This window comes from Delphinus delphis, chromosome 5 (assembly GCF_949987515.2).
Source record: "Delphinus delphis chromosome 5, mDelDel1.2, whole genome shotgun sequence".
NCBI lineage: Eukaryota > Metazoa > Chordata > Mammalia > Artiodactyla > Delphinidae > Delphinus > Delphinus delphis.
The window spans coordinates 106,012,648-106,037,669 of NC_082687.1; the positions used below are offsets into that span (position 1 = coordinate 106,012,648).

The 25,022-nt window shown below is 37.9% G+C and overlaps 1 protein-coding gene across 3 annotated transcripts in view; it reads right to left on the reverse strand.

Annotated features, from left to right (window-relative positions):
• Positions 1-476: 476 nt before the first annotated feature.
• The window catches only part of TBCK (TBC1 domain containing kinase), a 232,024-nt gene continuing 207,478 nt past the window's right edge, over positions 477-25,022 (reverse strand). For all 3 annotated transcript variants that reach the window (XM_060012853.1, XM_060012854.1, XM_060012856.1), the window contains one exon: positions 477-1,952. In XM_060012853.1, the coding sequence (XP_059868836.1) occupies positions 1,842-1,952 (111 nt within the window). In that variant the 3' untranslated portion in view covers positions 477-1,841. The remainder of the gene's footprint in view (positions 1,953-25,022) is intronic.

The window sequence follows — 25,022 nt, forward strand, 5'->3', positions numbered from 1 at the left end:
ATGACTGAATATAACTTAATTGAGCAAAACAAACAAAATAACACGGCTGCTGGGATAACTTGATAGCCACGTGCAAGAATGAAGTTGGATACTTACCTCACTCCATATACAAAAATTAAATTAAAGACCTTGGGAGGGGTCAATGGGGAATGACTGCTAATAGGTACAGGATTTCTTTTTTGGGTTTTGAAAATGTTCTGAAATTAGATAGTAGTGATGATTGCACAGTGTTGTGAATCTACTAAAAAACATGAATTGTACATTTTAAAAGGGTGAATTTTAAGGTATATCATTGTATCTGAATAAAAAAATAGATGCCCAAAACACCCAAAACAAACAGCAACAATAAAACCATAGTTAAAAAAGTTTCATTGAGGCCGTCATTGAAATGTTCTACCTAGGTAGTCCTAACACTGAAGAAGAATGTAAGTTAAAGATGAAAGAACATGTTTTAGTTAAAACAAAATTGAAAATAGTAAAAAAGATGTACTGTATTTTAATAATGCTAAGATGCATATTTTTTTCACATTTCTGAAATGGAAATGAATCTTATAATTGCTGGTGTGTCACAGTTTATTTGGCTGCTTTTTTTTCTTTCTTCATGGTACATAAAATTGTGATATATCTTAGCTTCAGTGAGATGTTTAATTTTTTGAATAATGTGACAGAGGCTGCCAGTTGTCCCTCAATGTTTTCTCCTCTTCTCACACAGTAATAAAATTTTTTAACTGGGTAAGTGGCTGCCCAGCCAAAACTGTATTCCAGATTGTCTTGATAGCTAGTTGTGGCCACATGTGTAAGTTCTGGTGAGTGGTATGTACGCAGAAGTAATATATGCACCTTCTGGTTTGTGCCCTTAAAGAGAAGGAGTGTGCCCTCCCTTCTCTCCTTCTCTTCTTTTTTTCCTCCCTCCCTACTTTTTCCTTCTCTCTCTCTTTTTTTCCCCTCCCTCCTCCTTCATTCCTTTCCTTCTAAATTGTAGATATGATGGTGGGAACTAACAGCCATCTTGATCTATGAGATAGAAACTAAGTGTTGAGGGTGGTAAAGAATGAGAACAGACACCTGAGTACTTAATGCTAATGAAACCAATACACTAGCCCTAGATTGACTAGGCAGACTTTTATGTGAGAGACAAATAAAGTTCTAGCTTGTCTAAGTCACTCTTATTTTGGGTGTCTCAGCTACAGGAGCTGAAAAATATTCTATATAATATGAATGGTTTCTGACTTTCATTTTTCTTGAAGTAAACTGTTATTACTTTCTCCAAAGGGTTAAATTCTGCTCCTTCTAAACACACACACACACACACACACACACACACACACACACACACACACACACATATCTGGGCCCAAAATGAGTTACCAAATATAGCATTTACTTATAAGGAATGTATTGTGAATAGCTTTTCAGTTTTCATTATCATGGAAGGATGATTTCAGATCACATTCAGTCTATACTTCTAAAGAATACCTTTGTTAGGGCTGTCTGTTCAATGCAATGGAAGACAGACTTTTCAGTGTAACTGAGACTTCTTGATAATGCTAAATGTGCCTCGTCAGTTGAATTCTTCTGGCTTTGCGTTGGTGTGGTAAAAATACATGATTGGATTTCATTGTTAAGAAAATTCTTCCAGCAATACATGTACAGTCAAGTTTGTTGCCTGGATAGCTGAACATTTCCGTCATGAGATAAAAAAAAAATGTCTCATGACAAAACTTGAAATGGAAATGTAACCATCTGGAAGTCTAGTTCTGCCTTAGAGTGGCAAGGCTGTGAAGAGCTGTGCTGCCGGGGGTGATGCCACTCTGTCCTTTTGACAGCCAGACTCTTGTTCTTCATATTTGAGGAGATGGGACAGTGAGGAGGCCTGTTGGCTTGAGCTTATTAATGCCACCATCTAGAATACAGATTCTCGGATATTTCATCTTCACAAGATGAGCCGCAAACTGAAAAAAAAAGGGACAAATTTATAAAGGATACATAAAATTGATATATCTCCAATCCTGTTTTTTTCTCAAGCTGTGATAGACAAATGATGATAATGTTATTACTGCTGTCACTGTTCTATCAACAAATCATTAATTTAGTTTTTAATATAAATTAAATCCCTCTTTTCAAATGTATTTATGCTATGGGATAAATGTCTCTTTTTAATTCTCTTGTAAACTTGTTTGAATAGGCAATAAATATACTTGGTAAACAATTCAAACAATATAAAAGGGTATACCATGAGACTATGCAGGTAAATTCCTCCTACCTCTGTTCTCAGTCTCCCTCTCCAGAGAACAGTAATATTCCTATTTTTCATATATCCTTCCAGTGAGAGTCAAAACATTCTCAAATCTATATTTTGAACAATTTTTACAGTATTTTCAACATATTAGTTATTGCAATTACATGCACAATATCCCAGAGAAGGCCCATGAACTGGTTCTAACATGTTTTTGGAGCAACTGCAATGAACAGTTTGAGACCATAAATTTGGAATAAATTTGAAGGACTGCTCCAAGATGTCTTCTAGATGCCTAGCAAAGCAGGGCTTTGAATAATTATCAAGACATACACATTTCTCTCTGACTTGCCCATGTCTACCTATCCAGGATCATTGATTATCTTTCCCTACTCCTTTACGATGAAGCAGTCCTGGACTGTAATCAATCCCCTGACAGATGGGATCACTTTAGGATTCAGTCTTTTTTGGTTGTGCACTGTCTGTTGGAAACATGCTCCATTTCCCACCAACTCCTGGTCCCGTTTTAGTTTCTCCTCACAAACAACCCCCAACCCCGACCTGCCTAATTTCTACTTACTTCCTTACTCAGGCAATTCCTTGTTTAGGAGCTAAGTTTCCATTAGGGGGCCCTCTTTTCAGGCCCCCAGATTTTTTGTGCAAATCTCTACCTTTGGTTTACCACATTTATTTAAATTGCCCATTTAAGAGCCTGCTTCCTCTAGCAAACTGTAAACTCCTCTAGGACAGTGAGAGTGTTGTTTCTTTTTTTCTTTTTAACATCTTTATTGGAGTATAATTGCTTTACAATGTTGTGTTAGTTTCTGCTGTATAACAAAGTGAATCAGCTATACATACACATATATCCCCATATCTCCTCACTCTTGCGTCTCCCTCCCACCCTCCCTATCCCACCCCTCTAGGTGGTCACAAAGAACCGAGCTGATCTCCCTGCGCTATGCGGCTGCTTCCCACTAGCTATCTATTTTACATTTGGTAGTGTATATATGTCCATGCCACTCTCTCACTTTGTCCCAGCTTACCCTTCCCCCTCCCTGTGTCCTCAACTCCATTCTCTACGTCTGCATCTTTATTCCTGCCCTGCCCCTAGGTTCATCAGAATCTTTTTTTTTTTTTTTTTTTAGATTCCATATATATGTGTTAGCATACCGTATCTGCTTTTCTCTTTCTGACTTACTTCACTCTGTATGACAGACTCTAGGTCCATCCACCTTACTATAAATAACTCAATTTCATTTCTTCTTATGGCTGAGTAATATTGCATTGTATAAATGTGCCACATCTTCTTTATCCAGTCATCTGTCAATGGACACTTAGGTTGCTTCCATGTCCTGGCTATTGTAAATAGAGCTGCAGTGAACATTGTGGTACATGACTCTTTTGAATTATGGTTTTCTCAGGGTATATGCCCAGCAGTGGGATTGCTGGGTCATATGGTAGTTCTATTTTTAGTTTTTTAAGGAACCTCCATAATATTCTCCATAGTGGCTGTATCAATTTATATTCCCACCAACAGTGCAAGAGGGTCCCCTTTTCTACACACCCTCTCCAGCTTTTATTGTTTGTAGATTTTTTTTTTTTGCGGTACGCGGGCCTCTCACTGTTGTGGCCTCTCCCACTGAGGAGCACAGGCTCCAGACGCGCAGGCTCAGCGGCCATGGCTCACGGGCCTAGCCGCTCCGCGGCATGTGGGATCCTCCCGGACTGGGGCACGAACCCGTGTCCCCTGCATCGGCAGGCGGACTCTCAACCACTGCGCCACCAGGGAAGCCCTGTTTGTAGATTTTTTGATGATGGTCATTCTGACCGGTGTGAAGTGATACCTCATTGTAGTTTTGATTTGCATTCCTCTAATGATTAGTGATGTTCAGCATCTTTTCATGTGTTTGTTGGCAATCTGTATAACTTCTTTGGAGAAATGTCTATTTAGGTCTTCTGCCCATTTTTGGATTGGGTTGTTTGTTTTTTTGAGATTGAGCTTCATGAGCTGCTTATAAATTGTGGAGATTAATCCTCTGTCAGTTGCTCCATTTGCAAATATTTTCTCCCATTCTGAGGGTTGCCTTTTCGTCTTGTTCATGGTTTCTTTCACTGTGCAAAAGCTTTTAAGTGTCATTAGGTCCCATTTGGTTATTTTTGTTTTAGTTTCCATTTCTCTAGGAGGTGGGTCAAAGAGGATCTTGCTGTGATTTATGTCATAGAGTGTTCTGCCTATGTTTTCCTCTAAGAGTTTGATAGTGTCTGTCCTTACATTTAGGTCTTTAATCCATTTTGAGTTTATTTTGTGTATGGTGTTAGGAAGTGTTCTAATTTCATTCTTTTACATGTAGCTGTCCAGTTTTCCCAGCACCACTTATTGAAGAGGCCGTCTTTCCTCCATTGTATACCCTTGCCTCCTTTATCAAAGATAAGGTGACCATATGTGCGTGGGTTTATCTCTAGGCTTTCTATCCTGCTCCATTGATCCATATTTCTGTTTTTGTGCCAGTACCATACTGTCTTGATTACTGTAGCTCTGTAGTATAGTCTGAAGTGAGGGAGCCTGATTCCTCCAGCTCCATTTTTCTTCGTCAAGATTGCTTTGGCTATTTGGGGTCTTTTGTGTTTCCATACAAATTGTGCAATTTTTTTTTCTAGTTCTGTGAAAAATGCCATTGGTAGTTTGATAGGGATTGCATTGAATCTGTAGATTGCTTTGGGTAGTATAGTCCCTAGTGCCCGGCACATGGCAGGGGCTCAATATATGCCTATTGGTCTCAACTAAACTATGGTAAAGGACAAATACCCAAGGGCAAAAGGGTAAGAAGTAGAGGTAAAGTAAAGAAAGTTTTCTTTAGCTCTCTGGCCATTCTCTGTCTATAGGTGGTGTCCTATTCCTCTCCCTTGGATGTTTGTGTCCTCACGTTTTTCTCATTTACTTTATCATAACCTGATCTCAGATCCTTCAAGAAAAATGACTAATACCTGCTCACAGTGCTACTGCCTCTTGGAAGTATTTGAAGCTTAATATTGGTGAAGTCTCAAGCGAGCAGTCTAGACTTTATAGGTTCAAAAGAATTAGCTGAGTTGTTTGGTCAGGATAACTTCAAGGCGTCACTCAGAGATTCTGTTTATTGAGCTGCGGCTCAGGAATGTGTTTTTTGTTTTTATTTTTCAACAAACACCATTAGATGATTCTAACGCAGGTCTGTGGACAATATTTTGAAAAATACTATCTTAAGCCCAAGGATAAAGATATCAGTAAGTAGGTGAAATATTGGGTTGGCCAAAAAGTTCATTTGGTCTTTTTCCGTAAGATGGCTCTAGTAGAACGTAGTTGCTTTTAATGTCACTTGAAACAATTTTGTTAGACTGTACTGTGACAGCTTTCATAGAAGCGTGCATTTAAAAAAAAGCTTATCAAAACTGGTGAATTTTTGTGTAGCCATTTTAATATTGAAGATGGAAGAAAAAAGCAACATTTTTGGCATATTATGCTTTATTATTTCAAGAAAGGTTAAAAACGCAACTGAAACGCAAAAAAAAATTTGTGCAGCATATGGAGAAGATGCTGTGACTGATCGAATGTGTCAAAAGTGGTTTGCGAAGTTTCGTGCTGGAGATTTCTCATTGGACAATGCTCCACGGTTGGGTAGACAGGTTGAAGTTGATAGCGATCAAATCGAGACATTAATTGAGAACACTGAGCATTATACCATGAGGGAGATAGCCGACATACTCAAAATATCCAAATCAAGCGCTGAAAATCATCTGCACCAGCTTGGTTATATGAATCACTTTGATGTTTAGGTTCTACACAAGTTAAGTGAAAAAAACCTTCTTGACCATATTTCCACATGCGATTCTCTGCTGAAATGTAATGAAAATGTTCTGTTTTTAAAACAAATTGTGATGGGCGATGAAAAGTGGATACTGCACAATAACGTGGAATGGAAGAGATCGTGGGGCAAGTGAAATGAACCACCACCAACCACACCAAAGGCCAGTTTTCATCCAAAGAAGGTGATGTTGTATATATGGTGGGATTGGAAGGGAGTCCTCTATTATGAGCTCTTTCCAGAAAACCAAACGATTAATTCCAACAAGTACTGCTCTCAATTAGACCAACTGAAAGCAGCACTCAACGAAAAGCATCCAGAACTAGTCAACAGAAAACGCATAATCTTCCATCAGGATAATGCAAGACTGCGTTTCTTTTATTTGCCTTCACCATTTTCCAGCTCAGCAGCAGCCTACTGCTACTAAATGTAGCCTACTGCTACATTTATTTCGGTCTTTCGAAAATTCTCTTAACGGAAAAATTTCGACTCCCTGGAAGACTGTAAAAGGCACCTGGACGAGTTCTTTGCTCAAAAAGATGAAAAGTTTTGGGACGATGGAATTATAAAGTTGCCTGAAAAATGGCAGAAGGTAGTGGAACAAAATGGTGAATACATTGTTCAATAAAGTTCTTGGTGAAAATGAAAAATTTTTCTTTTATTTTTACGTATAAACCGAAGGAACTTTTTGGCCAACCCATAGATGTTGTTGGACTCAGATCTTAGCAATTTTCAAAACAACTAACAGAAAACGAACTCAGTACTGCTGACCCCACTTAACTTTTCCACAATTCTCTGCAATGCCTTAAGAGAGATTCAAATGCTGTTCATGTTTTAGAGCATAAGCTCTTTTAGAGCCACTGAGGATATCCTTAATAGTAATTAATGTTGAAGAGAAATAGTGTACTGTATTTCAAAAGGTATTAAGTGAGCTAGAGTGCAAAGTGAGCTGATCTTCATCCTGGGCTTCTTGCTTATTTCTCTTTCAACCAGTCCTTCAGAACAGAGGCACCAGATTCACCTGTCCCAAGCCACATGTGCAGGCAGCACAGTCTCTGGTACTATATGATTACTAAAACATCTTGGCTTCATTCTCCCACATGCAGCAATACAATTACCATTTAGGTCGAAATTCTAAGATAAACATATCATTACTCAAAAGGGCTTGTGGATAAGCAGTCTTAGCGTTCAGTACTTTCAAAACACTACAGAAGTCAGAAAATGAGTAAGAAAGGACTTACTGTACATTTACCTAATCTCTCTTAAACTATGCTGTAGAGTTGGAAAGAGCTCCCACTGTTATTGTAAGGAGGGACGTAACAAGTAGGCTGCTACTGAGCTGGAAAATGGTGAAGGCAAAGCAGGCAGAACAGAGCATTTTAGAACAATCAGGCTGCTGCGATGTGGGAGGTCTAAGAAGAAAAGCAGAAATGGAGTACAAGGAGATGGCAAGTGTTCAGGTGCCTTGAAATGAAGCAAGCCTGTGCTTAAGTAAAGAAAAAGAGCAAGTGTTGAAGTTTCAGGTTAAGATTATGAGTTCTGCTCCTCCAATCCTCTGCTTGTGGTTCCAATTATCCATGTTACATATTGGCCCCTAACAGTGAAGCCACGACAGCATCTTTCCACTCCTACCATGGAAAGAGCTCTTCTCCATCTATTCATTCATTTGTTCATTCACTTATCAATCAAACATTTCACTGAATTCCTACTAAGTACCAGGCACTGTTTCAGTTTTTGCAGTGCTTACAGTTCAGTGGAGCAGACAGCAGCAAACAATATTAAGCAGTATGGCTATTACAAAAACAAAAGTTCAAGGTACTCCTGAATTTAACAGGGGTTAGGGGGCTGTTGCCCTCTCCCCATTCCTCTTTCATTAGCAATACCTGGAGGGAATGAGAACCCAGAAGTGATGGTCACTGTCGTTACACTGATCAGGTAGCGCTCTCTGACTCTATAGCTTGACAGGTTAGGGAGGAAAGAAAGGGCTATGAATCCACTGTGTGAAAAAAGCCATGTCACTTATGGAGAAGATATATGGTGGAACAGAGGAGAACCAGGCACACAGAGTTCAGGGTTTCATCCATCTTTTACTTTCCATCTGGAATTGGCAGCTTTACTGAGTGAATAGACAGGGTACTGGACTTTGGTGATGAAGCGTCTGGTGTAGACTACAACTGCAGCTTTGGGAGAGGCCTGACTTCAAATAGAAATCATAAACCTAGACTTACTGAATGATATCCTTGGTGGAAGTGGCAAGATATCATACTGGACCAGTGTTATGAAGCCATCAGAATCATCTAGGTGCTTTCAGTAAAACACTGATACCCAGGCCCACTCCATACCAGTAAGAAGTAGAGTTTCTTGGGATGAAGCTCCAGCAACATTTTTGGTTTTTTTCACCTATAATTCTAGGTGATTCTATTGTGTAGCCAGATTGAGGATTGCTTTATTACATAATGAGATTCATTTGCTGGTCAGGTTTGTCTGGGACTTCAAACTGTAATTTTTATAAGTATAGTACTGTGTGGAGAGCAAGTCACTTTGCACCAGAAGAGGCTGCCATGTTGTGGGGCTGGAATTTGTAAGACCAAGTCCTGCCTGGAGACAATGGGGCTCCTCAAACTGCACAACCAGTTAAGATCTAGCAGGCAACATCCTACATGGAGTTGGCAGAATCTGGTATTTGCTGGGATAGAATTTTGGGAACCACAGACTGCAGGGGCAGCTGCATTTCTTGTGGGAAGTACTCCCATTTGGAGAGGGCAAAGCTCTGGCATTTTTTTCATTCCTCTGGTTAGTGGGATCTGGTGGTGGTACTCGTTTCGAGGGCTTGGGTAGGCACACCTCAAATCATCACTGTCTGAAAGTGGCAGGCTCTTGTGGGTGCCACTCCATCTTGTTTTCTCTCTTTATCTTGCATCTGAGCTTGGACTCAGAGGCTGGCATGTTTGTTTAGAGGAAGTCAAGTTCTACTGTAGCAGGAGAATGAGTGGAGGAAAGGGATTTTTGAACTGCCACAGAGTAGTGCATGTTAACTAAGGTCAAGAAATTAAAGCTGAGAACAGGTAAGATCTGTGAGGGGCACAGACCAGGATCATGTTGCTTCTCACTGGGTATCCTAGGATACAGTTTTGGGTGGAATGTATAGTAGCAGCAGGAAGCTAAGAAAACTGGGCTCCTCAAGATTCTGCAAGGAGCACATTGCAGACAATTAAGCACATTGCAAACAATTAATTGGCCTCGTGAGTTTTAAGTTCATATTGGGGACTGGACAATGGGCATGAATTGACCAACTCCCTGGTGAAGCTCAAGCTGAGAAGTCTCTCTCTTCCATTTATTTGTCCATTCCTTTCCCTGACAAATAATGCTAAATTTGGGGTAATATTTCAAAAGTGAAATATCACTTTTGGTTGGGTATGAAACTGAATAAGGGAACTGGCAATTAACCTGTAATGAGCAACTGTAGCAATTTCATTTTCTTGGTTTTATGGATGTGAAACTGATGCTGTGCTAGTTTTATGTGTCCTCTTGATCCTCTGGAATGCTGAAAATATGGTGCACATTTAATATTTCTGGCACCGTGTGGTTGGAGCTAGGCTGACACTTTATGCATATTATGTACCTATGTCTAAGAGTTTGGCTGGACAACTCAGATAAACATATTTGAGATGAGAAGTAAGATATGGGGTGATTTCTCCATCTGGAGTAGTACAGTGTGGCCTTAAATAGAACTCAAGGGCTGTCTTGTCCTGATTACTTAAGAGATTTCTGGAGTCATTAATAAATGTCTTGATCATTTTAACTGCCCAACTCAGTGATCCCAGTTAGAAACATAAGAGCTGTGACAAGGATTCGCAGGAAAGAGGTAGAAATGATTTAACTAATACTCCACTGATCTCTTCCCTCAATTATACAATAATTTTAAAATGTCATTTTTTGTTTTGTTCCTTATTATGTTCCTCCCATAACTGAGAAAAGTATTCTATCTCCTGCTAGTTTTCTGTACCCAGATATTTTATAATTAACACACTGACATTTATTTTCTTAAGAGTACTACATACATTTATTTTTATAAATAAACTACATAAGAAAACCCTTGCACTTTGTTGGTGGGAATGTAAATTGCTGCAGCCATTATGTAAAACAGTATGGACATTCCTCCAAAAACTAAAAACAGAATTACCATATGACCCAGATATCCCACTTCTGGGAATGTATCCAAAGGAAATGAAATCTGGATCTTGAAGAGGTATCTGCATTCTCATGTTCATTGCAGCACTATTTACAATAGCCAAGATATAGAAACAACCTACATGTACCCCTGTGTTCAGAGCAGCACTATTCACAATAGCCAAGACATGGAAACAACCTAAATGTCCATCAATGGATGAATAGATAAAGAAGATGTGGTACATATATACAATGGAATACTACTCAGCCATAAAAAGGAACAAAATAACGCCATTTGCAGCAACATAGAAGCAACTAGAGATTATCATACTAAGTGAAGTCAGAAAGAGAAAGAAAAATATCATATGATATCACTTATATGTGGAATCTAAAATATGACACAAATGAACCTATCTATGAAACAGAATCACGAACATAGAAGACAGACTGGTGGTTGCCAAGGGGGAGGGGGGTTTGGGACAGGGATGGACTGGGAGGTTGGCATTAGTAGATGTAAGCTTTTCTATATAGAATGGATAAACAACAAGGTCCTACTGTACAGCATAGAGAACTATACTCAATATCCTATGATAAACCATAATAGAAAAAAATATTAAAAAAAAAGAATGTAGGGTTTCCCTGGTGGCGCAGTGGTTGAGAGTCTGCCTGCCGATGCAGGGGACACGGGTTCGTGCCCCGTTCTGGGAAGATCCCATATGCCGCGGAGCAGCTAGGCCTGTGAGCCATGGCTGCTGAGCCTGCGCGTCCGGAGCCTGTGCTCCGCAACGGGAGAGGCCACAACAGTGAGAGGCCCGTGTACAGCAAAAAAAAAAAAAAAAAAAAAAAAAAAAGAATGTATATATATATATATATATATATATATGTTTAACTGAATCACTTTGCTATACAGCAGTAATTAACACAACATTGTAAATCAACTATACTTCAATTAAAAAAAAAAGAAACAACCTAAATGTGCACTGACAGGTAATGGATGAAGAAAATGTTGTGTATATATACAATGGATTATTAGTCAACCTTAAAAAAGGAAATCCTGCTATTTGTTATATATGGGTGAACCTGGAGGACATATGCTAAGTGAAATAAGCCACAGACATAAAAACAAATATGTATGATTTCACTTACATGTGGAATAAAAATAGTCAAGTTCATAGAAGCAGAGGTAGAATGGTGGTTGCCAGGGGTGAAGGGGTCAATGGGAGGAGCAGATGTTGGTCAAAGGGTACAAAGTTTCAGTTGTGCAAGATGAATAAGTTCTGGAGACCTAATGTACAGCATGGTGACTAGTTACTATATATAGCAAGTATAACAATGCCTCATTGTATACTTGAAATTTGCTAAGAAAAAAAAAGAAAAAAAATGGTGAAGTGATGGATATGTTAGTTGGCTTGATTTTGGTGATCATTTCATAATGTATACATATATAAAAACATCAAGATGTATACTTTTAATATATACAATTCTTCTGTATCAATTATACCTCATTAACAGTGAAAAAAAAGGAGTGCTATAAAAGGTGTGAAATCAGTTTTCACAGTATTAACATCTAATAACAATTAGGCAGTGGCTACCTTACTTTCTTATTTCACTCACAGAAGTAAAATCAGCTGGAAGGCAAAACCAAGAAGGTGAACACAAGGCCAGTAATCATCTTACACCTTACCAAAGGCACTTGTGACAAGGAGCAAAACAGGTAATTCCAGGGTATTACTCTAGCATGTTATATACTGGAATATGGTTAATTATGCAGTAAGAAAAAAAAGGGAGAGTTTACAAAAACAGACATTATATGGTCTAAGTGTCCTGGTCCATGTTTATTTGAGAGATAACTATCCTAATGGTGTCTGGGATATTCAGAATCCATGCTATGGTGTATATTAGTCTTCTATTCTTGGAACTAATCTTTGGGGATTAGGAAATGGGATAGTGTAAAGATTTCATCTTTTTTTTTTTTTTTTTGCGGTACGTGGGCCTCTCACTGTCGTGGCCTCTCCCGTTGCGCAGCACAGGCTCCGGACACGCACGCTTAGCGGCCATGGCTCACGGGCCCAGCCGCTCTGCGGCATGTGGGATCCTCCCGGACCGGGGCACGAACCCGCGTCCCCTGCATCGGCAGGCGGACTCTCAACCACTGCACCACCAGGGAAGCCCAAGATTTCATCTTAAAAAACATTTTTTTATTGTTTGTGTTCTATAAGGGGACATATACATAATTGTAGCGCACTGACTCAATATGTTTAAAATTTAAAAGACATTTTAAAAAAAGTCTTTGAAAGTTATCAATATAAAAAACATTTATACAAAAAAGTAATGATGAAGTTTATAAATATAGAAATAATAAACTTTGTGTCATAATTTTAATATAGAAGGCCACAGAGTAGTCAGATCAGAGACCATGTCCTCAGTCCATTTCCACAGTTAAGGAACTGAAGTAGATGAAGAATATGAAGATAACGCAGTGAAAGTTTCACTTTCTATTCTTGGCCTCCATGCTTGTTTCTTAGTAAGCTGCAGTGCTATTCTCTCAATGAGTTCGGTAATTTTTAGTGGTATGTGGGCCACTCAAGGGGTATATGAGAAAAAGAGAAGTTAATATTTTCATGTGCAATTATAAAGTTCTCTTCTTTGTCTCTTCTATTTTACCGTCTTATATATAATTCTAACAAAATCCCATGAGGAGTAAAGGAAAGGAAAATAATTTTAATGTTTTAAAGTATACACTTTAAATAGAAACGGCAAGGAAAATAAATATTTCCCAAAGTCACATGATGTCAGCATAAGTCAGTGCAACTTCTGCTCCATTGTTTGCTTTGTTTACATCTCAATAACAGATATTTTTTTCCTCACATGTCCAAATGATATTTTCCTTTCCTTTCTCTTCCATTTTCCTTTGATCTCTTGTTTTCTTTGTTGATCTCCTCTACCAATCACTGGCACTAAAGCAAATTTTTCTTATTTATAAGCTATTTTGTAATGGAGACAATGGATTTTTTACAATTTTTTGAAACAAATGTAAGTTGTATCTTTTAATGGTCTTTCGACAATCTCTTGTTCAGGTTATCACCTGGAATTTGTTTCCTTTCCTAAAATAATACATTTATAAGTTTTTAAATTTAGTTATGGTAAAGAAAAACCCTACATCTTTTTTTAAAATTAATTTTTACTGGAGTATAGTTGCTTTACAATGTTGTGTTAGTTTCTGCTGTACAGCAAAGTGAATCAGCTATACGTATACATATATCCCCTCTTTTTTGGATTTCCTTCCCATTTAGGTCACCACAGAGCATTGAGTAGAGTTCCCTGTGCTATGCAGTAGGTTTTCATTAGTTATCTATTTTATACATAGTAGTGTATATATGCCAATTCCTATCTCCCAATTCATCCCACCCCCTCCTTCCTCCCTTAGTATCCATACGTTTAAGAAAAACCCTACATCTTTTTGTTCTGTATTGTAGAATACTAACTGTTTATAAGTGGAAGGATTCTATAGATACCCATCTAGTTTTAAATCCCCTTTGAATTCCAGTCTGAACTTCTAAATGCTTGACTGACATTTCTTATACTGATGTCCCATTAGCACCTCAAACACAGTATGTCCAAAATTCATTACATTCTCTCCAAATTTACTTTATTTTTCTCTTTCTTATCTCTGTTAAAGGTATCAGCAACCTCCCCCCAAAACCAAAGCTGGAAACTTTAAGGTGATCTTTGAGTTAAAAAAAAAAAAGTCCTTTGGCTCTATATTATTCAGTTAGGCACAAAGCTGTGTTAGTTCTGTGATTTGTCTTGGATCCATTTCCTCTTTTTCCATTGCTCTGCTCCTACTCCATTTTAGACCCCAATTACTCTTGAATTCGTTCCTAAGTGGTTCTTGCATTTTTAGTTTTTCCCTTTCCCTTTTACCTAGCACTCTGCGGCCTACATGGTAACATTATGGAAGACCCTTAGGAAATCCTGAGACTCCAGTAACTGCTGTGTAGAGATATTTTCTTTCCTAGGGCTATTGCCCTTAAGCAAGATGAGCCAAGATCTGTGGATCCCTTACAAGGAATAGCTTGTTTATCCATAGTCAGTAAGAACAATTTGTAGTACGTACCTAAAAGCTCTTATTCAAAGTTTCATCTTGATAATATTAAGTCTAAAGTTTCTTCGAATTTTGAGAACGACAAAAGAAATTCTTCAATTTAGACTTACACTTGCCTATTCTTTACATAAATACATATGTTTATTTATATTTAAGTTAAAGGTTAATGAGAAAGAAGGCTGTCCTTTAGTATCCCAAATAAAGGTAAGAGAAGATAGTGACAGGATGTTACCAGATGCCTTGAATCATATAATAAAAGCAGTGAGGCCATTTCTTGAGCCTCCTTTTGAAAGTTGCAGAGCTTTGGCTATCAGTCTCAGACAAACCCCTAGGTGTCATCTTCTCCCAGCAGCCTCATGAGCTTTGCTGACACTGGGGGGGCTTAGAAACTAGACAGTGGGAGATTGCAAGCTTGAGACAGAAGGTCAACTAAAGGTAGAATCTGGAAAGAATCTGGCACTGAAATAGATTGGGAATATAGGGAGAGTGAAATTCTTTAACTGGTCTCTGGTTCTTGGTGTTTTAAAATTTCGATTTCATTGGGATCAACTGCAAAAGAGATGGGAGACATTTTAAAAGTAATTTTCCAAATGACTTTCTAAAATACAGCTGATAGTGTCACTTTCCTTCTTTAAAACCTTTAATAGCTCCCCACTCCTAAAATGTAAACTCCCTAGCACAGCATTTAAGGCCCTCTATAACCAAAAGCTCCCCCTATCTTTCCAGCTTTATCTGTAGCTAAAATGCTCTTCAGAGAAGCCCTGTGCTTTCCAATCAGCCTGTGTTATTTCCTTTGCCTGGAATGCTGCCTCCTGACTATGGCCCTCCTCCCAACACTTTTTCTTACTGAAATCCTACCAATAATACAAGGTCTAGGTCTACTATCACCTTCTCCGTGAAGCTTTAGGAATCCTTCTGTTAACTGGAAGAAACGCCTTCCTTCTCATTGATTTTCTAAAACTTTAACTATAAATCTCAGAGCACATGACACATTCCACTTTGAATTTTAATCGGTTGTATCAGTCTTATATTCTTAACTAGATTGCAAGATTTATAAGGGCAAGGGACTGTCTTTCTCATTTCTGTTTCCTCATAATAGTTTCCATCATGTAGGCACTCAATGTTTGTCTTAAACTAGTAGTTGATATTAGCATTTTTTCTTTTATTTTCTTCTTCTTTTTACCAATTTCTATAAGTGCATTGTCTACTGCAAACTATTATTTTTCAGGTGTTCATTCTTAACTTAGTCATTAATTCAACCATCAAATATTTATTGAATGCTTGTTACTTGAAAGGCACAATGCTAGGGGCTGTGGGTACAATGAATACAATATAATCCCTGTCTTCAGTGAGCTTGGAGTTTAGTAGGAGATGCAGGTAAGTGGATAGGCGATTACAATGCCATTTGATAAATGCTACACAGAGCCATCATTTAAGGTTGTACAAATTGTGCCTTATATGAGAGAACCCAGAAAAGAGGTAAGTGGAGCACGAAATGTAGCCCCATCCTCTCCTTTCCAAGCTTTGCGCCCTTACATGGTGCTGTGTATCCCTAAACGAAGGATGGGTTTTTATCTAATGCACACAGAGACTCTGTATATGATAGCGGTCCCAATGCCACTATAAGAGTAAGTAAAAGATTTTCTATGAGCACTTGGGAAGGGTACCTAGTCCCAAACTTGAGGAGTTAAGAATGAGTTCCATGAAGAAATGCTATATAAACAGCTTTTCAAGACAAATGGGAGTTACCCAGGTGAACAGAAATGAGAAGAATGCTTCAAATAGAGACAAATACAAAGAGACAGCATTTAAGGAACTACAAGTAGTTAATTATGGCTGGAATCTAAGAGCAGTGAGGGTGACCTTGGAAAACAAAGCAGAGTCCAGATCATGAAGGGCCTCAAAAACCGTGGGGAAGGTTTGTATTTTATTCTGAAGGCAATGGGAAGTCATAGAAGCATTCTGACAATGACCAGACTGACATTTCAAAAACCTCACTGGTTGTAGGGTAGAACTGGGGGAAGGAGGCTGTAGGCAAGGACAGTGGGAAGTTGCAGGAGGTCAGGCACGAGATACTGGTGATCTGAGTGAAGACAGTTGGGAAGTGGAGATGAGAGAATTTCAGACCTACTTAACAGCAAAGACAAACAATAATTTTCCATAAAGTTTTTTCCACCAGTCAAGAAGGTGAGAAAATCCACTATTTCAATCAAACAGCCTCTGTGGTATGGATGAAAGTGTGGGAACTTCGTAGTTAGACAATACAGAGTTTGAAACAGGTTCTACCACTGGTTAGCCGTGGGACCTTGGGTAAGTCACTTAGCCTTTTTGGCATTAGTTTCTTCACCTGTTAAATCTGAAACAACACACTTGAATAGTACACTTAAAGTGTTGTTGAGAGTTTTAAATTAGATATTATATCTGTAAGTGCTTGATCCATAGTAAATACTATAAAGCTAGTTTCCTCCTTTCCTCCTCTTTCCTTTCCCCAATTGATCCTTTAATAGGAGAGCCATTTACAACACCCTGAAATTGTATAGATACAAACTTAAAAAAGCAGAGTTGTCCCCAAATGGTATGTAAGGTAGGGCTTTTCAGTGTTAATGGTGAACTCTTTATGGCGAACTCTTTAACTAATGCTTTACAGTATTAATGGTGAACTCTTTACGTTGGAGCAGTAATTTATACTTGCGACTCTTACAGTTTACTGAGTCCTATATACTTTTGGCAATCAGAAGAAAGCTTATGAACCTATTCTCTAAAAATATATATATAGCACATATGTACAGCACTTTACATATAATTTTAATTAATTCAAAGACCTTCTAAAATTCGTGATGAGCTCTATTAAACATTTTCCTTTATGCTAATTCATTTAATTTTAAAATTTATGATAGTTGATAGTGACCTAGTATTTATGCATATGGCAAACTGGGATATTTCTGTAGATATACAGTTTAGTGTTTAACAATAGCTTATACTGTCAAATAAGTTCTCTTAAGAATGGCTATGTGGATGTTTTCTGAAAAGTTGACGTTAAAGAAATAGGAGAAAACATTATAGCTAGGACATAAAAGTTTGTTTTTATGACATAAAAACATACTGGCTCATATTGAGGCAGGAGGTAGATGGGCCCTCAGGGCAAACGGTTTGAGTTCGTTCCCTGTGGACAGATGCTCCGAGATGGGAATAACAGGACAATTGAGAGAGAAGGCTGGGCCCTGCCCAGATAGCAAATAACGAGACCATAAATTCCTCATTCTCGAAGTCAGGAGGCCTCCCCAACTATACATGCGCAGAAAGCCTCCTTGGAGGTCAAAAGGGGAGTGATGTCAAGTGGCCAAATCTACCCATAGACCTCTTTGGTAGAATCCATCTTAGCTAAGAGATGTGCAGGCACACATGGGAAAATCCTGAGATATACCAAATATGGACTTTGAACCAGGCAAATCAAATAATTGGCCAAAGGAAACCCACATAAAAGTGATTCAAACTGCCATGAGGGTGTGACTCTCTCTCTCAGTCCGCCCGTGTGTCTATCCACATGTACTGTACTTCTTTTTTTCCTAATAAATATTTTACTTGTTTCACTACTTTCCATCTTTGTGGGAATTCTTTTTCTGCAAAGCCGTAGGGCCAGGGCCCTGTCACTGACCACTGTGGCTAGGATTCGGTGCGCTCACTGCCGTGACCTGACCTCAATCACTGGCTGGGAACCGAAACCCTGCTTCAAGCCGCTGCAGGCCGAGGCCACCCAAGATCAATATTAGAGGATAAGCCTCTTCTGATAAAATGCCATCATCTAATAGTATCATGTATCAGGAGCTCTAATGAGCCTTGTGGTACATTTTCCTATGATCTGCGATATTTGCGACCAGAATTTCAGCAACAATCATTTATCCACTTCTGTTTACATTAGACAATTGAGAACTGTGTCCAAGCCACTGGTCAAATTACACACAGTATACTGTGCTCTAAAAAGGATGTATATAATAAAAATTCAGATTCAAAACAGTTAGGGCTGTGATGGATCACAGCCAAGTCCCAAACTTTGTAGGTCAAGAGGGAGAGTTACTATGGTTAGTTTCTTATTCAGTCACAAACATTCCTGTGGTAAGGAGTAATGAATTAAATGGTGGGCTGTGGAGGGCAGGATAGGTATACAGAATAACATGTATTAAGACAAATAACTTTTATCCTGTGACAGTTCATGAATATAGGTGCCAGAGCTCACAAGATTCAGATGATGTCTTGGCAGTTTTTCCTGAAAATTGGAAATGAGCTCCCTCTGCCTTTTAAAAAATTGCTTATACATAAAATACACCCAATAAACATGTTAAAAAACCAAAGCCTGGATTAGGTGTTTTAAGGCTCCCTTTACCACAACTCCTACACTGCTTTTTAATTCACACAACTTTTGAAAGGTTATGAGAATAGGGAATCTACAGGACAGGTTTTAGGTCATGGACCTTTTAAAGTAAGTTATCCTCCATCACTTAACAAATGTAGAGTTATATAGGAGAGTTTTCACTGTAACTTTTAAGCCTCATATGATGTCTACTGTGTTCAAGTTGCATTAATATCTAAAATGTTTCCTTATAATCTCATATAAAACCACAGACCAAAACATTTGCTGACAAGAAGGCAAGGAAAAAGTCAGGAAAAAAGCCAAGTTTAACCATACCCAGTACTTACAGGTATAACAAGACCAAGAAAGAATTCTTTGCATATTTGGAACTTATAAAGGAGATTCACTTCCTATTCTTTATCAAAATGCTTAAGATACAACTATAAAGAGGACTAATGTTTTCTGACAGGTAGACGATCTCATACAAAGTGTTAAAAGTATTATATTAATCTGACAAACTAGGCAGATACTATCTGGAGCTAGAGAAATTTACTATAGGGATAACACACGTGCTGAATTGGTTTAAAGTGTTTTCAGAGTCATTTGGTCCCCTTTGAGCACACACCTGGCGTAGGATAACCTCAGATGCCTGAGGCCAAAAGCTAGGGGAAAAGCTTGAGCAAAAAGAGGAAGAAGACAGCTAGAGAGAGAAAAAGGGAATGGCAAAAGGTAAGGGCTACGAGTGATCATCACAGTATCACAAAACTTGGTTTAGCTTGGTTAAGGGATCCAGGAAGTAATGAGGCGGGACTAGAGGGTGGAAGCCTTCTCTTACCGCAGTACAAATTAACTTCCAACCTAACATCCGAAAGCCAGATAACCTTGGCCTCCAGGGAAAAGTAAATGAACACAAATGGAGTATTATCTTATTTTTTAAAATAGCTGCAATGTTATGCCTTGCTTATTATAAACCTGATTATTTTCATTTGAAAACAGATGTCATATTTTAAATTTAATCCTTACATGCCAAGGGTAGAAAGCATCAGCTCCTCACAATGTTTAGTCATAGAATTGCCACAAATATCATCTCTTGTGTAGGCTTCTGACTCAAATGTTATTCAGAAGTATTTATGTTCTGCTCTTTTGTTTTGTTTTTTCAGTTTTGCTTTGTTTTGTTTTAAAGAAAAGAATAATAACACACATGGCTTATTACTGCAACTGGCTCTTATGTTCTCAGATTTCTTCCAATGACAAAAGAAAAGCACTGATTTCATGCCAAGAATATAACATTTTAAGAGTAAGATGAGCTGTTCCTAATATTTTCCAAAGGGTTGTTGACAAGTCAAAGTGAAATGCAAAGATTCCTTCAATTTATTTCTTAGATAATCTTTTGATGAGATACACTATCAGTGATGAAATGCTTGTGGTCTCATAACCACTAAATATAATCTAGATAGAGAGTAATTATTTTTAAAGTCTCATGTGTTTCAGTGACTAACATAGCATTATGATGTACTGCTGAAAGGACTCACTGAAAGTAAACACCATTTGGAGTTTCATTTTGCTCTGGTGAATGTTGTTGGTCATTTTCCTGTCTGAGACCCATCACTAGCTCAAGAGTTGGATCCTACTACATTACTTTCCCACAGCAGAGAAAACAGTATAACCCAATAACACTTTAAAGCATGCTGTTGTGTTAAATCATCATTCTCGCTAAATATAATTTACTTCTAGAAAAGAGGTGGATTCACCATCATGTTTTGTCAAGCCGAGATATATGTAACTTTGATCTTAGGTTGGTAGTAGGGCAGTATGAGTAACGGTTGCTAGGAGTATCAAAACAAATCATACGTTTGCCCATAAATAATATTTGATTAATGCTAAAGATCAAAATTTCCTTTAAATCTGAGTAATCTGCTCAAGGAGATAACAATGAACTGTCCTCTGGGTTCATTTAATCCATGATATGGATGGTAGACTACCTCTGCCTCTCCCTATTGATCTGAATAGTTATAACCTTAATTCTTAGATTTATACACTTGCTCTCTGAGATGAATTCAGCAAGTTTCCCTTGTATGCCCACGGAGTCTAATTCTAGTTTAGCAATTGAAGATGCAGTTTCTTATGTGAGTTTCAAAGAAGATGATTATCTCTGCAAGAAGACAAGAGTGAGACCTTGCCATGTTTTTCATTTAAATGTGACACAAAGCCTGAATTGACTTTATCCTTGTTTTGATGCAGAGGTCTTCCTACTCCCGTAAACCCTAGGAACAGATGCAATCTGTATTTGTTTGGCTTGTCAAACTAAACTTGACTCTACAGCAGCAAGGATCAGCACAAAATCTGATCCACCCTTGGAACAATAGTATACATTTCAGAGACTAGGGACTCCACTCACCTGAGACTATCTAAATTTCCTTGATGCTGACATAACTTTCTTCACAAAATATCTGGATATGCTTGATTACATAATGCCTCACTGCTTTACTTAACCTGAAGGGTAAGGTGAATTAAAGATTAACTGACAAGTGAGATTTAGTAGGACTGAAGTCTGGTATGAAGAAGCCTCTACGTGGAATCCTAATTAAACTAAAATCTTTGTAGTCCTCCTTTTTTTGCCCTATTCTGGGGGGGAGCAATGTTTTATCCAGATAAGAAATGGCAGATTCTAAAAGTTTTTGATGTATTTAATGTGGGAGCTAGGCCCAAAACAGAAGTCTTACGAAGTGGTAATTGTAAAGAAGGCATCTCATAGCAAAAAGTTGTTAATCCGTTGTAATTACAGGAAAAATAGTTAATGAATACATAATTAAAAGAGTATAGTATATCTTCCGATTATATATAGTTTTTCAGGTACATGAATAAGCAGTATTTCTCAGATTTGTTCTGTCTTCTATGTGATTTTAGATAATACATTCAATACATCTGGTCATTGTAGAGTACTTCCTTCATATTTGTATTACAAAAATACTCTAGACCTAATTTGTATGTCAAATGAGTGATTTTAATACTATCATATTCTAGACAAGTGGTTCATTTATTCTCGAGTTGTTCAATATTTTGCTACTTGTAACTCCAATATTGAGAGCTTTTCCTTTTATTGAACTATACTTGATTTCATTTAATATTTTCATTTGTTGAATTTTCAGTCTAACTTTATTACTAGGTTTTAAGAGAAGATGTAAAACTAGAAAAATTACAATCAGTGCCTACCATTTTGCAAACAGAAAATTCCCAAGTCCAAATATGGGTTTGACATAAAAATCATAAAAATTTGTAAAGATAATCTGTAACCATACCGACTAGAATTGGCATCTCTGTTTTCTTCTCACAGTATTCAACTATGGCTTTCTTAATCTTTTCAAAATAGGACTGTGCCAGTTAAAGTGCACTGATTTCAGCTTAGAAGAAAAGCTGCTACTTGCTTGGAAATCACTGTTTTGCTTTTGTTTTTAATACCCACAGAGGAAAAAGATGAGACCTGATCAGAACAGCTCTCATGAAAGATCCTCCACTACTGTTTGACTAAAAATTGTAGGGCTTAGATGAATTAGGGACAGTGGGGTATCCTGAAGACATCAAACCCTAGAACTTAAAAAAAGTCAATATAAAACTTTATAACATGAAATTTTCCATTTAAACCATTTTTAGGTGTACAATTCAGTGGCATTAAGTAAATTCACAATGTTATATAACCATTACCACTGGTCATTTCCAAATTTCTTTATCATTCCAAACAGAAACTCTGTACCCATTAAGCAAAAACTCCCATTCCCCCATCCCCCAGCCAGCCCCTAATAACACTAATTTACTTTCTGTCTCCATGAATTTGCCTATTTTAGATATTTTATACAAGGGGAATCATAGAATATTTGTCCTTTTGTGTCTGGCTTATTTAAACTGTTTTCAAGGTTCATCCATGTTGTAGCTTGCATCAGAACTTCACTCCTTTTTTATGGCTGAAAAATATCACATTATATGTATATACCACATTTTGTTCATTCATCTGTTGGGGGACACTTGGGTTGTTTCCACCTTTGGCCACTGTAAATAAAGCTGCTATGAACACTGGTATACAAGTCTCTGTTTGAGCCCATGTTTTCAATTCTTTTGGGTATTTACCTAGGAGTGGAATTGCTGGTAATATGGTAATTCTATGTTTACATTTTGAAGGAATAGCTAAACTATTAAACTGTTTCCTACATAAGTTGCATCACTTTACATTCCCCTAGTCATGCACCAGGGTCCCAATTTCTCCACATTCTTGCCAACACTTGGGTGTGAAGTGGTAGCTCACTGTGGCTTTGATCTGTGTTTCCCTAATGACTAATGATGTCAGGTATTTTTCATGTGCTTATTGGACATTTGTATACCTTCTTCAGAGAAATGTCTAAAATGTCTAAATATTTGCCCACTTAAAAATTGGTTGTCTTTTTGTTGTTGAGTTATAGGAGTTGTTAATGAATAGAAATATAACTAATGTTTGTGTGTTGATTTTGTATTCTGATAATAATCCTTATTAGATATATAATTTACAAATATTTTCTACCATTTTGTGGGTGGTAAGGATTGCTGGCCACCACCAGAAGCTGGAAAAGGCAAAGAAAGATTCCACCCAGAGCCTCAGAAGGAACATGGCTGACACCTTGATTTCAGACTTCTAGCGTCTAGATCCATGTTGCATTAAGCCACCCAGTTTGTGTTATTTTTAATGACAGCCCTAGGAAACTAACACATGTTCAATTTTGATACCTTTTATTTTTTTTTCTTGCCTAACTGCTCTGGCTAGAACTAACACCAATTCTTCTCAAACCCTTCCAACAAACTGAAGAGGAGGGAACGCTTCTTAACTCATGCTACAAATCAGCATTACTCTTCTACCAAAGCCAGACCAAGACACTGCAAGAAAAGAAAACTACAAATACCACTGATGAGTAGTGATGTAAAAACTTCAACAAAATACTAGCAAACTGAATTCAGGAGCCTATTGAAAGGATTATGCACCATGACTAAATGGAATTTACACTAGGAATGCAAGGATAGTTAAACATTTGAGAAAATCAATCAACATAATATACCGCATTCATAGAAGGGAGGGAAAATCATAATTATAATCATCTCCATTGATGCAGAAAAAACATTTAATAAAATTCAACACCATTCCATGATAAAAACACTCAATGAATTATAAGTAGAAGAGAATTTCCTTAATGTGGCAAAAGCTATATATGAAAAAAATCCAACTAACATCATATTCAACGGTGAAAGATTGAAAGCTTTTCCCCTGAGGTCAGAAAGAAGACAAGGATGCCTGCTTTTGCCACTTCTATTCAACAAAGTACAGATTCTACTTGTTTTCAGTGTTTCTGTGGAGGAATGGGAGATTAGAGCTGCCCACTCTGCCATTTTGCTGATGTTACTCCTAAACTCTAGAACTTTTATACTATCGTCATAAAGCAGTACTTATTAAATTCACATATATGCAAATTATAGTGCTGGAAAATAAAATTAATAGGTGAAATCAACTGAGTGCCTATAATTATCAGGCTCTGTTCTGAACCTTATTGCCTAATCTGAAATCTTCACATCAATGCCATGAGGTAAGTATTATTTTCCCCATCTTATAAAGGAATCAGTGGTGACTTGGAGAAGTTAAGCAATTTGCACAAATTAACAGCTAGTAAGAAACAGAACAGAGCAGATAATGTAGTCTGACTAAAAAATCATACATTTAAATAGTATCCTTGTAACAGTCAGGGTTCCAGCAAGCCCTGAGGATAAATTGAGGGGGTTTTACTTATAATGAGATTAATTACAAGGGTATGGGTGGGATGTAAGAGAACCATAAGGGATGGTGTAGTAACCCTGCACTACCAAAAAGCAGAGCTGTTGCCACCCCTAGAGCTAAAGGGACCAGGGGCTGGAAAGAGAGTGGTGTAGAGAAGGCTTACTGGAGACCAGTGTTAACCTTTAGTAGAGGAACACAGCAAAACCGAGAAAATTTTGAGGGAAGGATCCAGGGGGATAAATATCCTGACCTCCCTCCTTCCCATAACTTGTCAGAGCTCCCCATAAGCTCAACAACTGGAAGCCAGAAGACATGAAGGTCAGCCATCTGGGGCAGAGAGCAAGGTGAAGAAGTGTGGAGAATGGATCTATGATGGGAGGTGGGGCAAATGGAGGATATCCAGTACAACCATGGACACACAGTAGAATTCAGTAAATATGCTTTAAGTTAGATGCTTCCAACTTAAAGGGAGGGTGAGGAGGGGAAGAAGCATTAGTAAAGTCATACAGATCTGTACAGCAGACAAAAAGATGATG